Source organism: Miniopterus schreibersii (genome assembly GCF_964146895.1).
Source record: "Miniopterus schreibersii genome assembly, chromosome: 4".
Classification (NCBI taxonomy): Eukaryota; Metazoa; Chordata; class Mammalia; order Chiroptera; family Miniopteridae; genus Miniopterus; species Miniopterus schreibersii.
The window spans coordinates 99076360-99099359 of record NC_138105.1 but is presented as its reverse complement, the minus strand read 5'-3'; the positions used below and the strand labels follow the sequence as shown (position 1 = coordinate 99099359).

Here is a 23000-nt window from a genome sequence, read left to right as displayed (position 1 = left end):
AAAGTATTAGGGTAGAATGAAGTTATTTTCAAAGCTGTAAGGGCTCAAAAACGTTTCCCACACTCCTCAGGAAGCGCTTGGAAAACCTGTTCATCGAAATGAAGTAAATTAAAAAATAAGAGTCGGGTGTAGGTGGTAAAAATCAAAACACGTGAGGGAAATGGTGCCCAGAGGATCCTGAGACTAGGAGAGTAAAAACTGATGAAACACACAGTACATGTGAACACATTGAGAGATTTAGACAACATGGAAGTCCAGGGTTAAGTCCACAGGAAAGTAAACCTTAAATAAAACACCTCAAGAGAAGCCAAAAGTTGTGCAGGAAAGGCCAAGTTCTGTCCCTGCATGGCTCAGCTTTGAGTACTTACAGAGTAACACAGGCACTAAATCGTGAGCACCAACCGCAATGACCATTCGGAGGGAATGGGAAAGGTGCTGGGGGCTGGAGATGCAGCTGGAAAGAGCCCACACATCTCCCAGGATGGGAATGCCACTGGTAATGGCTGAAACTGAAAACTCCAATGACAATAAAAGCACAGGGTTTAGACTGACCCTCCGAGAGAGGCTGGCAGCTGACTAAATCACCAGCAGATTTATTCAGTCCTGCCCATGTGAAGAGGCCTCCACAAAAACCGGGGTTGGTGAACACGTAGATTTGGGGAGAATGGCCCTGGGGGAGGGCATGGAAACACCAAGCCCTTCCCCCATGCATCTCTTCCGTCTGGCTGAGTTATAGCCTTTTATAATAAGCCAGTGGTCTAGTAAACAAAGCATATGATTTAAAAATATGGAGACAAATATCAAAAAGTTAACTCAAAGTAGTTGCCTCTGGGGAGGATGTAAAGGGGAAGGCTGCCACTTTTGTAGTAAACTTTTAGAACTATTTGGTCTTTAAACAGTATATCTTTGGTTAAAAAGAAACTCAAAAATAAAAAACAATCTTCCAAAGCAATAAAAAAATATTTAGAAAATGAATTCTATAGCATGATTTATTTATAGCACAATTTCAGGCTCCAGAAAGGATCTTAAAGTCAGTCAGCCTCCGCCCCACCAAGATGCCAACTCGGGTCCCAGCATCTCATTCTCAGCCCAGCCCCCCAGCCCGAGATGCACGTGCAACGCCTACACACATGCCCCAAGGTGGACATCAAGTGTGTATCTCACCAAGGGTTGACAGGTCTGAGACCAACCACCACCCCAACTGTCTACTGACTCACCCACGTCCTCCAGCATGAAAACAGACATTGAAAACGAACGTCTCCAACAACCCAGGAATTTAAAGTGAGGCAAATGAACACATATATGAGGTGGAACACATATGAACCATGAGGTTGTTCACCTAGCTCTTAAGAATTCAAGTATTACCAGTCATATGATTCAAGGATTTATTAAGTCATACATGCAAAACATACGGCTAATTGCATTAGCAAAAGATCAATGTAAAAACACTCCACAATTCTGCAACTGTCAATTTAAAAAATGTTCTAGTGGTTGAAAGGTCCAATTTTGTTTCCTTGCCAGTGGTAAGCTGTACAGAACTTCATTAGCACGAGCACGGGGTTTACAGAACCTCCCACCCAAGGAGCACAGTTAGGCAGAGCAACAGGAAGCTGTCCACACAGGGAGGTGGGGCTGTGTGTGGCAGCATTGGTCAAGGTACAGTGCTAGGGATCTGGCAAGACAGTGGTGGTAAGAAGGTTCATAGTTTAAGAGTATCTAAAATGTTTAAAAAACTGTAAAGATGCAACACGTGATTTTTACATCTAGTTACTAGAAAACTAAGGAAAGCACTTATTAGCTTTGAATAAAGAACGTGAAAACAGGAACGCACGTCTAATCTACAAAAAACTAATGCGTCATCAAGAAAGACTTTATACAAGGAGGCATATTGCTCATTGAGAGGGGGATCTATAAGAAAAGCACTAAGTTAGCAACTACGGGAATGACCAGTTCGAAGATGAATGCCCAATTTTGGGAGGGACTGCAGGTTTACGTAAAAGGGAAATCTTAAGAAAACACTTACTGATTAATACCGACTTTCTTCATCGACTGCATTTGACAGAAACTAACTTTAAAAATTTACCCGTGACACTTTCATTCAGTTTATGTGGACAATGTAGTGTAAATTAATCTCCAGTTCGTATTTTGTCAAAATACTGTCTTCATCCTCTGATCGCATCAAGTGTTGCCCACACTCCACCCCAAGGCATCCACTTGAGAGCAGAAGACTTCATCAGAGAAGCACATGAAGAAGAGCTCTGTTCAAAATCTCAGCAAAAACTAATACACTAATTTTTTTTAAATCTCACTACAAAATCAAAAGGATCGATCCAAAGAGTTGAGTTGTTACACTCATTCCATTGTGATATACAGTACAGTGTTAGGTAAGGAACATGGGCTGATAAATGATCAATGCATTAAATTGGCAAGATTTCACCCAGGAGGCTGTACTGCCTGTATGTGAAACTCGTTAGAAAGCGTCTGCCTTCCCTAACTTCAGAAGCTAGTCTTCTCAGAGACAAAGTTCTTTAAACTGCTTAGTGCTTAGTGTTCTTAGCACAAAAATGCAACTTAGTTCACAAGGTATTTTGGCAACTCTTTATCTGAGCAATAGGGGCTTTTGAAAAATAAGGCTTTAAGGTAGCTTGTCATTTTAGGGCTAAATTTTAATAGAATGTGAAAGTTTGAACTCTTACACTTATTTGTTTAAATAAAACCTAAAAGTTACTGATTGGTTCAAAATGGTTTTATGGAAAAGCTAATTTGTAACAAAAACTTGGCATTGAGTGCGAAGGCTCCATCATTTCTGAGCAAAGCATAGAAAGGTTTCTGGGGACAGGGCGGTGGCGGGGGGGCAGACATTTACAACAGCAGGCATTTTCTCTTCCTCTTCTTGACGGGAGGCGGGCAGAGAACGGCTCGAATAGCTTCATCAAACACTGTCTTGAGGCCGCGCTGTGTGAGCGCCGAGCACTCCAGGTATTTTACAGCACCTGCCGAAAAACACAGCCTCTTAACAGCCACACGGCTGGGTTTCTGATCAGAACAAGGGTGAGGCTGCTCCCCCGGGCCCGCCGCCTTCTGCAGGAGGAGAGGCACAGCAGAGCAACCCCTAACCCCGCTGCCGCCTCCTGAACACTTCGGGCCACGCTCAACTGGTTCCCCAAGAGTAAGCCAGACCCTGAGCTGGAAGAACACGCCCTCCGCTTCCCAGACTGGACTGCAGTCTATCGGGAAAATAAAAGCACGTGCAAAGCAAGCGTGAAAGACGCAGGAGTTCCTACCGATCTCCTTGGCCATGGCTAAGCCCTGCGGGTAGGTGATGGGTGTCAGCTTCTTCTCCTTCAGTTTCTCAATAGTGTCTTTATCATCCCTAAGGTCAAGCTTAGTCCCCACCAGGATGATGGGAGTGTTGGGACAATGGTGTCGCACTTCAGGATACCACTAGATGCGAAGAAAGGAAAACAGTTATGACACTCTCCTTTTTGAGCTTCCTTCACCCAAGTTATATCCACACAGCTGACAAAATGTCAACTGCCCCTTAGGGTCCCTACAGAGCCTCCATGCAGGAAACTGCACCTGCACGCCAGCCTTGCTCACACTTTCCATACACACGTTCAAGGGCCCCAGGACTGCCGGACCAGACCACGGGACAGCCTGGACCACAGAACCACCCTTGCATGTTTGATTAGCAAGGCAGGACTCCCAAGATTAAAATCCTACAGGGTGGGCGCTACCTGTCAGTAAGAGAGTGGGGAAGAGAAAGGGACGGTTCTCCCCAAAACTACTATGTTTTTGGTAAAACGAGTCAAGTTCTTAGGTTGTCTCGGAAAATACTCCATATAGGGGTGGGCAGAACTAGGTTTACAGCTATAATACAAATAAACACTACAATACATAGTAAATAACAACACAAGAATAAGCAGTCCTTCGTGTACTCACAACTGAAACCTACATTTGCCCACCCTGTATATTCAGGGATGAGAAGAAGCTACTGAGACCTAGGTCTCTGCTCTGCCATCATCACCCGCTGACCACTCCAACAGAAGGACATCTCAGTGTCATTCTCGCCACGTTTGTAAAGACGCAGGAGTGAAAAGCAACGGCTGTGCTTCATTACTATAACAAGGCACACGTCACTGAATCCACCTGAAACTTTAGATTCTACGTACTGAAGTCATATATTAGAAAACTAATTACCTACCTTGGTACAATTACTAAAACCAATTTAAGTCATTGAAAATTTCATTCAGTAAATGGTATTTTATTTCTTAATGTTTCTTCCTGAGAGTAACATTATATAACAAAATATTTTTCTAAAAAGCACCCACTTACCTTTGCACGAACATTTTCAAATGACGCAGGACTCACAAGAGAAAAGCAAATTAAGAATACATCCTATAAAAAGGAAACACAAGGCAGTGTTTAGGAGATGGTCTCACAGTGACAAATGCACTCTGCTATCCAAATGCTGCTGGGGACAAGCCATCGGACCAGGGGCATGTACTGTGCACCCACAGCCTGTGTCAAGAGCATGCGCCCAGATACACCTTGGCTTGTGGCAGATGGCCCCCAAACCAGGGCCGCACATGAAGCAACCAGCTACTGTGAGAAGGGGGAGTGGAGGCAAAATACGCTATAAGTTACTTAAGGCTGTGGAGGCATCAAGTCAGAGCCCTGGGAAGCCTCTTTTCCATCACTCCCAACTCCCACTGGGAACCTAACTGGGACGAAACCAGGTGTCAAGACATCACTTGAAAATTTCTATAAAACTTGGTCTGTTTCTCAAAACATTATCCACAAATGGTGTGCTTTCCATGAAGCTCCGCACCTGCGTGTTAAGTACAAACATTTTTAGATGATTGCTGGGCTCCAACTGAACTGCTTAAGAACTGCCACCACAGCCGATCAATGACTCTCTCATCATTGATGTTTCTCTCTCTTCCTCTCTCCTCTCCTCTTTCTGAAATCAATAAAGATGTATTTAAAAAAAAAAACAGCAAAAAAACCTGCCACGAGTCCCTGGCAAAGAACCGGACTGCGGCACACACGTTCCCTGTGAGGGAGGCTGGTCTACTGTGTAAGTGGCATCTTCCTGCTGTTGGACGTTCCACCCCCCTCAAACTCGGCCTCTGGGAAACTTCTACCCGGGCAGGGCAGGTGTAGCTAAAGTAGATCCAAAGTAAAGGTAGGTACAGAATAAATACCTGGAAGAATTTTGGGCTACAAGTGAAATATTTGTTTTTTCCCTCCCATTCTGCATTGTGTAATAAGTCTAGATATTTACTTAAATTAAAAAATGCCCCAGTTTTTAAAATGCTAACTTTATAAGACATTTTCCTGGAAAAAAGCAATTATGCTACTTTGTGAAATGCCCAATTCCCAAGCTAACACTTTCAATCATTAGCTGCTTTTGTACCTGAAAGGGAAAGAAACACCCCACACAACACCTTTTCATGAACAACACTGTTTAATGCTAGCGCATGCACAAGCTTGTCCAAGAATCACCTGAGATGATTATGACATGTCAAAGCAGAGTGGGGTTAGCTCACCAGCCTGCACAGCAGCACCCAGACAGTCCCACGGCACCAGACCACCAGCAGGAGAAGGCCCTGGCAGCCCTGGTTAGTACCGCCCGGCCGAGCTCAGGGCCCGCAGTGGGCTTTCTGGCAGAGCCCCCAGGTCTCCATCTCCACCAGCCTAGGGGGAGAGGCTCATTCATAAAAGCCCCCCCTTTCACTTGGGAGGAGGAACTGCTTTAATTCAAGCTAGAAGGTAAACTGTCACACTATTAAAAGCATGGTTCCTCAAGCAAAACCCCAACCCTGAGTGAATTAAAAACACCCAAGGAACTGAGGCTGAATAGGAAATCCTAGGAAAACTAAAAGGAATGAGAGAACAGATAAAGCTGAAACTGAAGTCGATTGAAAGTTTTACATACGGCAATCGGCTTGTCTTTGCCCCTGGAGGTTATATCCTTACCATACGTTTCTCCAACCTAGTAATGCATGAGAACTTTGTTTGAGTTTAGTAAAAATGGAGGAAAATAAAATCAACACAGCCTGTCATTTATTTTTCATCAGAACTGTCTCAACCCTCCCAAGGTTTTGATCTAACAGCAGGTAATGGTCTAACAGGTCTCTGATGCCAAAGCCACCAAAACACTCTGTCCACCAACCTGGGAGTGGAGCCCAAGGGGCCTGTGTGACTCAGGGATGGTGAAGACAGAGGGTAGGCAAACCCTGGGAGACAGGGCACTCCTTCTCACCAAGGCAGCAAACAGAGTTCCTTTTCCAGCAGAACTGACAACACGCCCAGGAAGCTCATGCTCAGCAAGGAAGTGTTAAATAGTGTCCTTCCTGCCGCTGGCATCCATTAGCAACAGGTACACCTTCAAAGATCTCCATCCAAGTTGTTAGACACAGCCCAGCTGAGGCCACAGCTCTCAGAGAAGCGCCTGTCTGTGGAACAGGCCTCACGGTGAAAGGCTCTCCTGGAACCGGGCCAGGACGAGAGCTGTGACCAGGACAAATGTCCTGCCTGTGCAGAAATGCTGGACTCTCCTCCCCAGGCTCTGGGAACAGTGTTGCTGCAGTGAGACCTTCAATCCCCGCCCCCTGTGGACCTGGACAAGGCGGCCCAGAGTGACAGCATTTGGGTGTTTCTCACAATGCTTTCAATTCATTCCTTTGTGCCAATAAAAATGGGAAGACTTGCTCTCCAGCAACAGAGCCCTGGAATTCTCTTGAGAGACAGACGGACAAGACAATTATTTTCATTTCATCTCATTCAAGCTTCTCAGATTTCCAATTTGAAGAGACCATTAAAGTCTCCATAAATACCCTATTTAACCTGTGGGCTGTTTGTGAAGATTTGCCCTCCCAAGAACTTGACCTGACGCCAGATCTTCACTGTGATACAGGGACTCCTGGGGATTGGCCACGAAAACAGTTTCAAGATACCCTCTACCCACATCTGTCGTACCCTTTTCAGTTTTTAAGAACATCTTTTCTGATGAAGAAAGACGCTTTCTGTCCTATGCTAACATTACACCATTTGCCTGTTCCTTCCCAGCCTAACTGTGGCTTTAAGGAATCTTCTCTCATGCTCGGACCTTTGCTTTCTGCCCTGATGCCCACAGTGTTCACGCCGCTCATCCCTGCCTGGGGTTCCTCCATTTACATGCCTGTCCTTGTGACACTCAGGGCTCCTCAGCACAGACACCTGTGGTGTGGCCACACTCTCCCTTCCTCATAGGTCATCTGTGTGTTCTGCAGCCTCTTTAGTCCACCTGAGCTGTCCTGGATCACAGGACACCTTTCCTCTGGACATGACCATGACCATTACTTTCCTTACACCACAGGGCATTTCTGCCCACACAGGCCCAGTGGCCCTCAGTGACTTTACTGCTCCTCTACTGCTAACCCTGTCCTCACTGGTGAACATCAGAGTCCTTCCTGTCAGTGGTACAAGTCACAAAAAGATGAGTCTGCTCTGAGCTAAACAAGTGGGCAGACCTCTGGACGGCTGGACTCTCACTACTCCAAAAGCACTCTCATTTCTTTCTTTTACTTTATTCTCTTCCAAATACTTTCCACCTGGTTTTTACTTTCAGGCTTGGAATATTTTTATTAATACAGGCATACTACGCACCAGAAAAAAGACCAGGGTACATCAGCATGGCAGAGAAAAGAAGCCCCAACACCTGGGAGCTGCCGTGGCACCCACAGCTCCACCACGGGAAGTTTGTGTGGGATAAAGTAATCTCCCAGAACATCGGCGTCAGCCAAGGTCACTGTGTGACCAAGCTGAAATTGAGACCAAACATAAAGAAATAAATAGATCATTCACTTCACCATCGTGTCCAAACACAAATACAAGGTCACTGTGTAAACTACAAAACACCAAAGGTCCCCCCTCCCAGCCGAGCAGAGTAACTACTCCTATACCAATCCACAGCTTTAGCCTCACTTCATCCCCACCTTCTAGGTAGGTTTTGCTAAAATTACCAACAAAACTACCCTGCTTCCTGCCAGCATCCAAACCAGAGCAAATCCCCGCTTCCTTGAGCCTTTGCCCAACTCACCCCGCAATCCCCCAAGGTGTGTGTCTCCCTCAGGACAGAGCAACAGCCCCCATTGCGTTCAACCAGAGGTGTGTTCCTACTGACTCTGGATGGAGGATACTATGCTGCGACAGCCAGCCAAACCAAGCGCAAAGCCTTTTGAAAATCAAAACAGCCCAGCTCAACACTGGGTTTTCCTTTTATCTAATGTTGCAGTAATGTAGTCAGTTCTTAAAAACCTTAAGTCAGCACACATACAGAAAATGAAAATACTGCCATAACACAGCAGGGTCCTGGCTGACCCAAACAGAGGCCAGTACAGCAAAGCAAACCAACCACAACAGTGTGGGGTCTCTCAGAACACACACAGGGCTCGGGCCATGTGACTCTGGCAAGTCACATTTGTTCCCACTCACACCACTAAACACTGGAACAGGGAGGCAAATGCAGGGGAGTGGACAAGATGCGAGACGTTGGGCTTGAGCACTATGGCAATCACACCTTGATTCTAAGCACACCAGTTGAGGATGAGTATGCAGAAGTTACAAAATATTTTTAGAGAATATAAAGATAATTTATTGAAGGGGAGAAAAGCACTAAGGATTACTTAATTTAGAAAATATAAAAACTTGAAGGGAAATTTATGCTGAAAATGAAGACTACTTGCTCACCAACTTTTGGAGAACAAAGTAGAAACTAATGGTTTAAACAGATTTCACTTAGCTACAGAGCGACTCGACAAAGGACACCAGCACCAAGTGGCCACGGGAAACAGAATGTCTCTTTTTAGGACATGGTAGATAAGACATCTTCCAACTGGCCCTTCCAGAGTGGGTCTGAGCAGTCATAGATGAGCAGCAAGAATAGGTCTGCAGACTAAAGACCCAACAGCCAGAGACAATGTCCCATCAGCACCAAGTTTACTGTTTTCTTGCCCTTTGCCAACAAGAAATCATGGTGCCAGCCTGTAAATTCCAAGGCCTATTCCTCTCGGCAGGACAGCCTGGCTCCAAGGAAGGAGACTTTCCAGACAGTGGCACCTCCGCACTCGGGCCGCCCCTCGCAGCCAAGATGACGTCCCTTATCTCCAATGAGTCCAGGCTGGCATCTGTACTGCTGGTTGGGTGCTCTCCCTCTGTGCTCCTGAGCAATGCCTCCCTCGCCCTCTTGGCTGGTACATGACATGGTGCACTGTATTACACAATACTTGTGAGCTACTGGAGGGTAAGAATCACATCCTACTCCAGCAGCCCCTCGGATCTCAGCCCCACCACTGCAGCCTGATTCAATCAGTTGCTATCTATGTGTTCTTTAGCACACAAAGCGGGAATCTTGCCAAGTCACCTTTGACATACTGTGAGTGACTCTCTCAGAAAAAAAATCACTCAAAAAAAAAGGGCCACACCCTATCCTCTGAGTCACAGGAGGTCGTTGAGTGACACCCCACCCACCCTTTAACTCAGTATATTTGCAAATCCATTGAACATCTGGAATTATTAAGCACCCACTGGTACAGAATAAATTCCTAAACACACTGAAGAATTCAAACCATTTGGTGATTTGACTGGTTTTTAATACTTAGTTAATTTTTAGCAGGAGATTAACTAAGAAATCATGCAATTCAAACCTCCCATTTTATAGTTTTGGTTTGTTACCAAAATCCAGCTCAAGAACTATCAGCAGAAATCTACAGCTCAAAGAAACTGCATTTGGCAATTTCTCCAGCAGGAAACAAATAAAAAAGACAATGACTGTTGCATGGAAAAAGCTGTTTCAGAAGTTTAGAACTATCATTAATGAACAGGAAGTTCATTTAAAAACAAAAAACAAAATTTGGACAGGCTAGAACTAATTGGTTATTTTCACCCACACTGCCCACCAAGGAAAAGTGATGATTAAGTCAATCAAAGAACAAATCAATCAAAGGATCAAAGCCCGCCTCCTCCAGATGACTCTCTGACCCTGACCCCTAACCCCTCTGGCCATCTGCTTGCTGAGAGGATGGATGACTGAACTGAGGTCTCCAGACCTACCAATGAATCTGCATAAGAGGAAGAGTCCTAACAGCAGCTACACTGGAGCTTCAGCTTCACAAGCCTAGGGCTGTTCCAGGTGCTTTGCCTTATTATTATTAATAAACTCATCTAATCCTAAGAAAGAGGTAAAGACCAGAGATGAAGAAAGCTGCCCAAGGTCACACAGCTAGTAAGAGGAAAAGCGGGATTTGAACCCAAGGAATTTGCTTAACTGCCTCTATACTGTGTTTGCCAATTAGTCACTAAGCCTCAAAATTGTTCTAAAATACACTTTTAAAAGGAAGAACAAAATGTAACAAGATAAGCAAATGATGCAGGTAGGACTCTTGCTTAAAGAGCACTGGCTCCTAACCATGTTTTCACCAGCTACTGCTCTTACCAAAGCTGTTTAACTTTGGTAAGTATAAGCAAAACTAATTTAAGTTTTTCTGACTGAACACAGTGGCCAGTCACAGTTTTATCCTCAATCAACACTGAGAAGAATTAGGCACTAAAACCACAGAAAATGAACATGTACTCTATAGAAACCACGATCTTCACGGCTTCATTTGGTACAAAACTCACAAAACCAATCACCTCAAAAGTAGCTGCTGTTAAAGCTGGTCTCCAAAAACAAAACAGCACCTATTTCATAGGGTTCTCCAAGAACTAAATGAAAAAATGCAAAACACACAATGCAGTAGTCAGTAACTGCTAATGATCAAAAAAGAAACACAAACCAAACTCCAGTTTGCATCCAGGGGGCTATGTACTTCACTACTGAACTAATATATTTGCTATTACTCAACATACCCAAAAGATAGTAATAGCAAATCCATAGGTGATATGCAATAATTAAACATTCAGGAATTGTACATTCTAAAGAACACATTACAAAATCGGCCGTGCCCTGGCCGGTGTGGCTCAATTGGTTGAGCGTCATTCTGTGCACCAAAAGGTGCCAGTTCGATTGCAAGTAGGGGGCGAGCAGGAGGCAGCCGGGCAATGTTTTGCTCTCACATGGATGTTTCTCTCTCTCCCCCTCTCCCTTCCTCTCTAAAAATCAATAAAAAATATTTTTTAAAAGCCAGCTGTGACCCTTACTGTCTGCGGATAGGAGAGAGGACGTAGTCTGTCGTAATCTTCTTGTCCAGCAGTATCCCACAAGCCCAGGTTCACCGGTTTTCCATCTACCATAACATTGGCAGAATAGTTGTCAAAGCTATAAAATATGGAGAAAAAATGGTTAGTCTCTAGCCTTGGAGCATAAGGCCCAGGTCCAGGACCTGTGTTGCTGTCCCAGCAGGGGTCTCAGAGGAGGTGGTGCTGAGAAGGCTGGGAGCAGGCCTGGAGGCTGCCAGGACAGCAAATGCCCTCCTGCAGACACTAGGAAATGCCAATGAGCTAAGAAATGGAGGGAAAGTGGGGTGGTGTGTGAGGGAAACATATGCAATGCCTGAGAAACGAAGGACAGTTACTAAATTTAACTGAAACAAATTACTATCAGCACTAAGAAAGCTTTACTTTACTAAAGAGAACATTAAGGTTTTTCTCCCCAGGAAGAAATAAAGTGTAAACTTGGTCCCTCTTTCAATCCCGCTTGCTGAGTTTTTCATAGATGTCTGACTCACTCTCAACAAGATGGCACAAGGCTGGAGCTGTGCCTACACAGACCCACCCGAGCCCAGGTTGGCAATGAGTCGGGTCTTGGTCATCCATGCCCGGAACCAACGTGCAGGGGGATTTGAGAATGCGTAACGTTTTCAAAGTGAGTGTACCAGATTACACATATAAATTACTTTGAAGTTGTTACACAAAAATTGGTTAACTATAGGAGGCAAAAAAGCCTACAGGCTAGCAGGGGAAAATAAGGTTGACAAAAAATTACTACAAGTATCATCAAGTAAGAAGTTCATTAAAAAGAAAATCTAGCATTCCAATTCAAACCAGGGCAGGTACCAGACCATAATAAAACTCCAGAATTCATTTTTACATACTTTGAAGACTAAAACTAGGGTCTTACTACACTGGGACAACAAAGTCAAGGTCTGAGTAAGGTGCTAATATGGTTTATAAAATTTAATGACCAAACTAGTTTTCATAAAGAAAAGGTCTAATGTATAGTAATTCTGCCTCATGAGAAAAGGGTTATTCACTAAATAGTGACTTTTTACCCCCCCCGATTTGGGAAAAAGAATCAAGTGCATGTCTCATACTAAAATAAAAAATACATTCTAGGATGGGTAGCTCAATGAGTTACAGCATCGTCCCGATGTGCCAAGGTTGCTTGTTCCATCTCCAGTCAGGGCACATACAAGAAGCAACCTATGAACGCATAAATGAGTGGAACAACCACCTGATGTCTGCTGCGCGCATTCTCTCCACTCCCTTCCTCTCTCTCTAAAATTCAATTAAAATTTTAAAAAATACATCCTAAATGAATTACAGATAGAAACTTTAGCTACAAAAATCCTAGAAAAATTACTAGAGAATATTTTTTGCATCACTCAAGTAGGAATGGCCTTCCCTGGTAAAACATAAAACCCAGGGAAACAGGAGAGAGACCTATCTACATTAAAATGTTACACTTGCTCATGGCAGAAGACACCGTAACAAAGTTCAAAGACAAATGAGAGACAGAGGAATTAATGTTTCTTATATACAAAAGATCCATTGGTACGAAAAATATTTTAGTAGAAAAATAAGCAAAAATGTCAACAGGCAATTGAGAGAAGACTATGAATGGACAGTAAACATTCAAAAGATTTTAACCGCACTGATGATCAGAAATGCAAATGATGAGTTATCTTTTTCAACTCGTGTGGACCACAGCATGTATTAAACCGCTGCTTCAGTCACAGCTGGTCAAAGCAATAGCCTTTCAGATGGCAAATGGGTAGTATCCATCAAAATTTTAAATTTGACACAATTCCACTACTCATAATCTATCACATGTGCACACACATGCAAGGATGTTTAACACGGCACTGTGTGTAATGCAAAAAAAAAAAGGCCTAAATGACCAGTGGTCAGTCACCTATAGCAGTTCAAAGTCATAACAGCTGTTAATGATTTAGCTCTATCTGCACATATAGATAAAGAAAGTCCCCACCATAAATTCTGAACAGTATGATTCCACTTATACTAAAATATGCACAAGACATATTATGCACCTAAGTGTGAGTGTTGTGCTTGAGGAGGTGGGACTTGAGGTGTTTCTTCCCACCTGGATGGAAGCTGTGAGTACAGAGCTCACCGTGGCCACAGGGTGGTGCTATGAGGCCAGGCAGGCTAATGGGGCTCCCTAGTAACCCCATCATCAGAAAAACACTTTTCCGTCTCCACCCAATTCTGCTGCCAACAGGGAATAAGCAGCTCAGTAGCCAACTCCATCCTCCTGTATACTCACCCCAAACACACCCTGGTTAAATCCCAAAGCCCCATAACTCAGCAGTGACATGTAACCAGTGGAGTAATTGCCAGAAAAGGCCAATTACAACATAATGGAGTAGTTCATGTTCCAGCTCCTGGAGCCCTCACACACAGAGCCCAGAGAGCAAAATTTATCTGAAACTCTTACATTACCCAGCCTCGGTGCTTCAGTTAGTTTAACTTTCTTTTGTTTCCTAAATGTCTAAAAATCAATTAGGAAAGCTGTGTGTTTCATCATTGCATGGAAACTTTAGATTACTTTTTAAAAAAACCCAAATACCTAGACTTTGGTGAACATTTGAGTGGAAAAGTCATCATATCTGTTCATGAAAGCAGCAAAATGAAGGTCAAAGATGTCCGGAAGACATCACAGATGAGTTAACTCCCAGTTTAACCTAAGATACTTACACAGTGGGGATATATTCTCCAGGAAATGCATTGGTTGTATAACTGATCAGTAGGCAAGTTTTACCTACAGCTCTAGAGAGAGAGAGAGAGAGAAAAAAAGGTGTAAATTGCTTGGTTACCATGAATGTAATCCTAGTTTTCATTATTCTGTTAAAATAATTTATAGAGAAATCAAGGAGCATACACTAAGTATTTAGCATTAAATAAAACCATTTCTATAACCTTTTATTTAACACTACACATATATTTTTATCCTGGAATTTAAAGCAAACAAACTAGAATTTTTCAGAAAGGCCTTCCCATTCTGTTTAGGAATGTGGTATGAGCACTCACAGTCAAGAAACAGTTATTAAATAAGCACAAGATTTCAGAGGAACACTGTTTCAAAACTGAAGATCTTTTTTGTGACCATCTGTAGAAGTCTTTCATCCAAGAATCAATTCCATCCTGAAATTATTTTGAAGAATACTAATACAGCTTTCCTCTGCAACTTCCACTCTGTTGCTAAGTAACAGATTTCCCTGCCTCTGAGTGACAGCTCAATTCCACCACCTTCCTAAAGCTACCCTCTGGCAATCAGTAATGACTGTTCTCTTAACAGAGCGCTTAGTCATAACCACCACACAGAACTACTCTCACATTAACTCATCTGTATTCACTTGCCACCTCCCCACCCCCACCCCTGTCCTCACATATCACCACAAGCTTTTAGAGCAGCTAACACAATATAATCCAGACATTAATTAATAGCTCAGGGATGCTGGAGTAAACTTCCCAAGCAGCTGCAAGGAGGAGAAAGTAAGAGACCCATGCAGAAATACTTCAGAAAAGGAGGGCCTCCTGCACAGCTGGTAATGGATACAGTGTACCATCAGGCAGAAGTCTGAGTGACGTTGAAGTCTCCCAATCACTTCAAAAATTTTTTTTTCAAGAGAACATCACCTAAAAATTAAAGTTAGTCCAGCCGGCGTGGCTCAGCGGTCGAACATCGACCTAGGATCCAGGAGATCATGGTTCAATTCCCAGTCAGGGCACATGCCCAGGTTTCGTGCTCGATCCCCGGTAGGTGGTGTGCAGGAGGCAGCTGATCAATGACTCATCATTGATGTTTCTATCTCTCTCTCACCCCTCTCTCTTCCTCTCTCAGAAATCAAAGACATATTTTTAAAATTAATTAATTAATTAAAGTTGCCACACCATTAGCCCAAAATGGTCTCCAAATTTTACAACATTCATAGGGTGACTTCAGGGGCTTCTAGAGCCCATGTCCCTGGCCTCCTAATGGTTTGCCAAATGCCCATGTCCCTGCTGTCCTCAGTTGGCTTCCAAAGCTAAGAGGACACAATGGAGTCCTGAGTTGTAAGACTTTGTTGTTCAACCTCAACTACTATAAATCAGGACTCACCATAACAAATTTAGGTGCTTTTCTATTCTCCCTGCACTCTTAGCTTAAGGCAAAAACCTCTCAATGAGGACAGATTACAGGCCCATCCAGTCTTGCCAATACTTGTTTCACTTGTAACATCATTTAGGGCTTAACAAAAGTTGGAACTCCCCACCCCAAAGACCTCAGAGTCAAACATTGTATCATCAGGAGGTAGCTTCCAACTCCTAAAGGCTTTCTAAACAGAGATGACTCACTGGCCATACATTTTGTTAAAAGCTTAGAATGTCAAAATAAACCTGTAGGAGCAGGAGCCTAAGATTTAAGTCATTACCCTGCATCTGAGACACACCCATGGCCAACTCGATCCATCATTTACTGGCTGGAATTTTGGGGTAAATTTTAACTTCCTTATGCCTCCAGTTTTCTCAACTGTAAAATGAATGCAAAACTACAAACTCCATCACAAAACTACTATGAGCATTAATTCAATTTCAACCTTTACCAACGAATTGCATGCTACGCCAGAAAGTAAGTATACTAGGTGCTGCAATGAACAAGACCTCGTGGAACTTATGCAGTTAATTAAAAAATGAAGAATGCAATCATGACATAAAATTATAGGTGTGACAAATGTTATCAAAGGTGCTCTGGAAACATACAGCAAGATATCTAATATAGTGTTGGGGGCGGTTAGAGGAGGCTGCAGTGTATGCTGAGACTTATGAGGAACAGGGACACAGTATAGGGAGGAATATTCTAGACAAAAGCAACAGCATATGGGGAGACCCAGAACTAAAAGAAGCCCAGAATAACTAAAGAACAAAATAAGAGGCAAGTGGTAGAGGAAAATTTGAAGAGATTGTCATCTCTTCTTGCTAAGGACATGGGACTTTATCCTAGCTGGGAAGTCACAGAGGTTTTTAGTTGCCAAGAAACCCTTAGATTTGCATTTTTACAAGAAGCCTCTGAATGCTGTGTGAAGGTTGAGGAAGCTGGGCCCCAGGCAGGAAAATAAGGAAGCTGCAATTGCTGCTCGTTCCAGTAACTACCCCTGGTAGTCTGGACCAAGAGGGGCTTTCAGGGTGAAGGGAAGGGGGCCATTTCAAGAGCAGCCTAGACTTGAGGCAGAACAAGCATGTCTCTGCCATGGGTTGGATGTGGTAGCTGAAGAAGAAAACAGAGTCTAAGGCCATGATAAGTGAACCTCTTTTCAAAACTATAAATGTTGCGCAAAAATGTTCAGTTATGGCCCCTTAATGTCCAGGATAAGCAGTTATAGGGATTTAACTTTCACCCTGACCGGTGTGGCTCAGTTGGTTGGGTGTCACCCCTTGCACCAAAAGGTTGCTGGCTGGATTCCCAATCAGGGCACAAGCCTCAGTTTGGGGCTCAGTCCTCAATAGGGAGTGTGTAGGATGCAGCCAATGGATGTTTCTCTCCCTCCCCCCAACCCAAAAATCAATAAAAATAATTCTTTAAAAAAAGATTTTAACCTCCATGTTAAAATGTAGTAGCACTTCCTTTAAGATCCTGGCCTAAGCCTCTTCTACATATATGAGGAACAAAGCCATTACTGTAAATACGACCCACTATGTTTTAAACGCTCTGAACTTTCTTTTCCTGAAACTCAGCTGAGGCAGTATCTTTTGAAAAGTTGAACTATAAAGGAATTCAAGGGAAAGACATAACCTGATATTGACTGAAATTTCATTACCAATCAATTATTTGTTACAAATCTGCATTCTATAAGAAAATTATTAAATTATAAAATTGTAATTTTTTAAATGAGTATATGTCCATTGATTTAATTTTTTTAAACAGATAAAAAGAAAAAGGAATTGGTTATTTACCTCCCCTTAGTGTATTTATTCACTCCTTTTAAACACACTCCACAAATAAATGTCAGAAGCTAAGTCAACACTGGCTCTAGGCAAAGCCACAGTTTTCCCCACAGAAGAATGGAGCCGTATTTGGTCACAGCCTGGGACTAATGCCGCAGCAGAATTTCTGGAAGTTACTATCTGCTTTGGAATTTCCAATTTTATATATTAACTGCTTATTCAACCTCTTTTTAATCTTTGAAAGATGTCGTAACTATAGAAAGTGAGCATGAGTCTACTGAAAGAAGTTCACATGAGCACTTTTTCTTTAACCTACCTGTGCACCTGCCCCATCTAACAGAAATAATCAAGATTAAAGCCAGTAACAAGTTCCTATTATGTTCATTTTTCCATTAGAATTTTAAGGAAACTTTGTACTTAAAAATATTTTTGGCAAATTTCAGTATTAATTTCCAAAATCTATAAACCAAAACATTTTTAACAATAATCAATGAATCTAGAAACATCAGTAATTTCTTCATGTTAAAAAAAGTAAGGGAGCCCAGCTGGGTGTGGCTCAGCAGCTGAGCTTCGACCTAGGATCCAGGAGATCATGGTTCAATTCCGGGTCAGGGCACATGCTTCCGTTGCGGGCTCCACCCCCCCTCACCCCCCTCACCCCCCCCCCGTGGGGGGCGTGCAGAAGGCAGCCGATCAATGACAACTCTCTCATCATTGATGTTTCTATCTCTCTCCCTTCCTTTCTCTGAAATCAATAAAGCTATATTTTTAAAAAAAAGGTAAGGGAGCCAGGAAGCTCAAAAATTTTAAAAAGACCTTGAATTGAAACGCCTCGATTTGCACTGGGAAATGAGAATGGGGATTCTAACAGTAAGCCTTCAGTAAACGCGTAACTATGCAGAGAATATGTTCAAAAAATATATGAATTAAGTCATTTCATGCTACAAAAATACAAAACCAGAACAGAAATTCTGATGTTCTGTTACTAACAGAGGACATCACAACCAACTTATAGAAAGCCACCCATTATCACCATCGGAGGCTTCAAAAAATTCAGATTCTGTGTAGTTTCTAGAACAAAAGGTGAAGACACTACCTATAACAGAGTTCAAGTAAAGGCTGAAGCATGAAGCAGCCTTTACCTAGACGTCCTTCTAGAACCACCAAGCCTAACCCTGAGGTTAGTTGAAGACGGAATTCAAAACAAGAATTATATCTAACTATCCACCACCCTACCCTCAGTCTCCTTCAAAATCAAACTCTTTACTAAATCCTCTTAAAACATTCCCTCCAATAATGAAAAGATATGTGATAAAGCAAACAGAACAAAATGTTGATTACAGAATCCAAGTGGTGGGTATACCTGTATAAATGTGTTCATTGGACAATTCTTTCAACTTTTCTGTATGTTTGAAATTTTTCACATTAAGATGTTGGAGGAACAATATTCCTTCTGAATCCGTAGCAGGATTCCTGATCAAACATCTCCTTTCTAGGAAGACCACAATTATAAGACAGAGCTACCTGGTGATGCAGAAGTGAAAAAGCAGTAAGTACTAGGACATTAGATGACTAATGCAAAGACAGAACATCATAAAAGGTGGATTTAAGGTTTTTAAAAATGGATTCCTGATTCTCCTCCACTAAACCAAATCCCAAACTTTTACTGAGATTATAATTTGAAGCAGCTGTCAGAGGGAGGGGTGTTGGGAGGCTGGGTGAAAAAGGCCAAGGGAGTAAGCAAAGAAAATTTTAAAAACCCCAAAACCTCAGTCACAGACAACAGTATGGTGATTACCAGAGGGAAACGGGGCTGGGAGGAGGTAAAGAGGGTAAAGGGGGGATAAGTGGTGATGAAAGGAGACGTGGCTTGGGGTGGTAAACATACAATGTAATATACAGATGATGTATAGAGTTGTACACCTGAAACCTATATAATTTTATTAACCAATGTCACCTCAATAAACTCAATTAAAAAAAAAGTTCACAAAAGAAAAAAAGTAATCCTATACAGCCTAACCATCCAATAGGAGAATGCGTGAATAAGCTGTGGCTGCAACAAACGATCACACATCATTTAAAAAAAAAAAGGCGAGCATTATATGTCATTTTACCAACCAAGACCAGAGTCAAATACTATACCTGAATTTGGAAGCCAATGACAAATTCAAACACCTTTACAATAGGTCAAAAACATGAAACCCTAGGCCTCAGAATGAAATACATAAAGGCAATGCATAAAGCTTAAAAAAAAAAAATCATGTATCATGCCATCACAGATTGTTCAATAGAAATAGACAGTAATTGGTGTGAATACATAAAGATGACATCATGGAGGCATGGTACATGGATTTTCCATGCTCAACTAAAAAATAAAAATAAAAAATCCTGGGCAACATCTAAACTAGACACTGTACTGAAGAGCCCACTAGCCCCACCGGGACACTAGTTTGTATGATGAGTGAAATGGGGGCTTCTAGTCATTCACTCTGGGCCCTTCTAGTAAACCAAAGCCAAAACAATACTATTAAAAGTGGCTGTAAATATCTGAATGTGAGATGCTATCTTACCTAAGTAAAGCTGAGAGAAAAATCTTGGGGCAAAGGTCCCCCAAATAAAAATGACAGACCATGTGCTCAGGAAGGGCTGCCTTAGAATAAAAAAGTATCAAGTTTTGTATCTTAGTTTAGAGTCAATGTCAATTAAATCACAATACAGAAAATGATCCATTAGAACAATATGGGTTAATTCATCCTAGTTATAACATGGTTATGACATATGAGAACTGAATGAATCCAACCCTACATCAGGCCCAAGCGCACACCCAATTAAACACTGGAAATAAAAATAAAAACAAACAAAAAAACCATGGTAATGACAAAGCTTTTAACCAGAATTCCCAAGAACATTTTTAACATGAGGAAGCTTGCACTTTGTGAAACCTGTTTGCCTTCACTGCTTAAATTGCCCTTAATTTAAGCCTGAAATTCCACACATTAACTCCTTAACTCCAAGAAACTTAGACCCACACTTACAGCTCTGACAATCTTTGAATAAAAGAACATTCCAACTTTATCACCAGGAAGGTATTTTATTTGGGTAAAAGCGGAAAAATACTTTTGATGGAAAATTAGGTATCTCATGGAAGTAATATTTGCTACATACTGTCAATTAAATAACACAGCTTAAAACTTTTTGTGAGCCCGGCAGGCGTGGCTCAGCGGTTTAGCACCGACCTATGATCCAGGAGATCGAGGTTCGATTCCCGGTCAGGGCACAAGCCCGGGTTTTGGGCTCGACCCCCGTGGGGCCGTGTAGGAGGCAGCCGATCAATGACTCTCCTATCATTGATGTTCCTATCTCTCTCTCCCCGCTTCTCTCTGAAATGAATAAAGATATTAAAAAAAATTTTTGTGTGTGAAGGTACATTTCAGGTCTAACTATTTAGCCCTAGTCAACCTCCATGTCAAATTCAGTATTTAAAAAACTCAAGGACAGAACTGTGTTTCCTGCCCAACACCCTTTCGGAGCCCAGCGCGCCTGGGTATTAGCAGCAGCAGCACCACGGGGGGCGGCACTTGTTCCGCATGTGCAGGCACTTACCGCCCGCATCTTGTTTAACCCTCGCGACTTCCCCAGAGGCCCCTCTTGGGGGACCAGCGACGGCTCGGGGCTGCCTCCTAAGCGGGGGCCGGGCCTGCAGGAAGGACCCCGATCCCCAGCAGGCATTCAACAAGTACGTGGGCTCATCGGGCCAATACAAACAGCGGGCTTATCCGCTCCGTATTAAATACCCTAAATATACCTGCTCCGCTTATGTCTTAGTTTCAAACATCTTCAAACAGCAATATTAGACGCTATGGTTAGATAGTAAAACACCAGCAATCTGACCTCTTTAAAAAACAAAACCAAAAAAACCTCAAACCGTCTCAAATGTCTAACAACGACGGGAACACGCTGAGAACTCACAACCCCACGGAGGGGCGCAAAAGCGACCTCGGCCCTAACGACGAGCTAGGGGCCCGTCATCAAGGAACAGCGACGCCAGAACTCTTCCCTTTTACGCGAGTCTAAAAATGGACCAGTTGCATCCTGAGTCCGGAGAAACCGGCAGCAACGCCCGGAGCTTCCCCGTTCACGCTTCACCGCTCGAGCGGTGCTGACACGCACGGTTTTGCTCGGATTACACTGACATTCTTGTTTCTATGGGCGAAAAAAAAACACCACCACCACACACACACACACAACTGCCTAAGTCTTGTGTTCCGCAGGCCCGTAGCCAGCAGACGGGAATGAAAAGAAACGCCTCGCGGCAGGGGCCTCCCCGCGCGGGGGGCCCCCTGCTCGGCTGCACCCCACGCGCGACCCCAGACGCCCGCTTCTCCCTTTCCCCATGGCCACGCTCAGAAAAAAGAACCGCCTTCACCACACCCGGCCCCTCGCCGCTAGGCTCCCGAAAAGTTTCTCCACGGGAAGAGCAAACACGATCCTTTTTAAAATCCTGGAAGTGCCGAAGGAGCCGAGACGTGGACACCCCGGGAACTCGGTCTCGGGTCCCGAAACCCGCCCAGGCAAAGACTCGTCGGTTCTGACCGCCGGGCCGCCGGGCCGCTCAGGGGGCTCTCGAGAGGTGAACTTAAAAGACAAGAAAGGGGCCTTTTTTTTTTTTTTTTAAAGAAATGCAACTCCGAGCCCACAGCCCGCGAGGGAAGCGGCGGGGCGGGGCGGGCAGCGGGCGCGGGGAAAGCGGAGGGTGGAGCTCACTTTCGCTCCCGCCGCGACTCCCTCCCCCACCAAAAAGAGAGGAAAGGGCCGGGTCCAGGCCCGCGCCGCGGGGTCCCGGGAGGGGTGCTGGCCCGCGCCCCGAGAGGCCGGAACGCGAGGCCCCACGCGCGCGCGCGCCCCACCCGGCCCCCCGGCTCCGGCCCCGGCCCCCCGGCCCCCCGGCCCCGGCCCGGCCCGGGCCGCGCACTCACCCGTCTCCCACCACCACACACTTGATGGCCTGCATCTGGGCCGCTCGGAGGGCCGCGGCGGCGGCGGCCGGGCACTGAGGCGAGAAGCGGCGGGCTCGGGGCGCGGCAGGCGGGCGGGCGCGCGGCTGCGGGCGGCGGGGCGCGGGGTGCCGGGGCCGCTGTCCACGCCGCCTCGCCCTCCTCCGACGGGAAGCAGAAGCCCAGCAGCGGCCACCACCCAAAGCTGAGGAAAACTGCAGAGAAACAGGAAATGGCCGCTCCACTCACATCCGGCCGTCCCTCCCCCGCTCCGGCGCCAGCGATCCCAAGCCTGGGGCGGGGCGTTCCCGCCCGCGCGCTCCCGGCTCTCCTCTGGGCTTCGGGCGCGCTCGGGGACGTTCGGGGGCGCTCGGGCACACTCGGGAGAGCTCGACTCCAGCCGGGCGGAGGGCGGGGCGCGCAGGCCGCCGTCCATGCGCGCTGACGTCACGGCCCCGCCCCGGAAGGCGCGAGCTGGACCAGGATCGCAGCCCCGCGTCCCTGGGGGTCCAGCTCCCTGTACCCGCGACCGACTCCTGTCCGAGGCCCGCAGAAGGGCGTCGGTCTGTCCTTTCTCTGTGACAGCCGTAACTTACGTGACGACAAGGGCCCTTCTAGGAAATTCGGAACCCAAAGCTATAAAGAAGACCAACCGTCCATCGCAGCATTATTCAGACGCCGAGGTTCATTGAGCCAAAAAAATGGGCCGAACTTTCTTCCCTTGGCGCTTCTGTTTTCTATTATTTCTAACGGCGTGGAGCGTTTCCTATGTGCTGTGCTTTCGTTGAGTAGAAATGTTACACGTCCAGGGCTGGAAATGGAGCTGGAAAAGAGGAGCAGGGCCTGGGGCGTGGGGGG

The 23000-nt window shown here is 44.6% G+C and overlaps 1 protein-coding gene across 2 annotated transcripts; it reads right to left on the bottom strand.

The window, feature by feature from the left end:
* Window positions 1-1371: 1371 nt before the first annotated feature.
* On the bottom strand, window positions 1372-22441 carry RAC1 (Rac family small GTPase 1). 2 transcript variants are annotated; one of them, XM_081135275.1, is made up of 7 exons: window positions 22125-22441; window positions 13921-13992; window positions 11185-11302; window positions 5942-5998; window positions 4336-4398; window positions 3285-3444; window positions 1372-2993 (listed from the first exon to the last, which is right to left on the bottom strand). In XM_081135275.1, the coding sequence occupies exons 1-7, from the start codon at window positions 22157-22159 to the stop codon at window positions 2863-2865; spliced, it is 636 nt and encodes a 211-aa protein (XP_080991401.1). In that variant the 5' UTR covers window positions 22160-22441; the 3' UTR covers window positions 1372-2862. The 2 variants fall into 2 exon arrangements, with proteins under 2 accessions (XP_080991401.1, XP_080991400.1); XM_081135274.1 differs by lacking the exon at window positions 5942-5998.
* Between the last annotated feature and the right edge of the window lie 559 nt (window positions 22442-23000).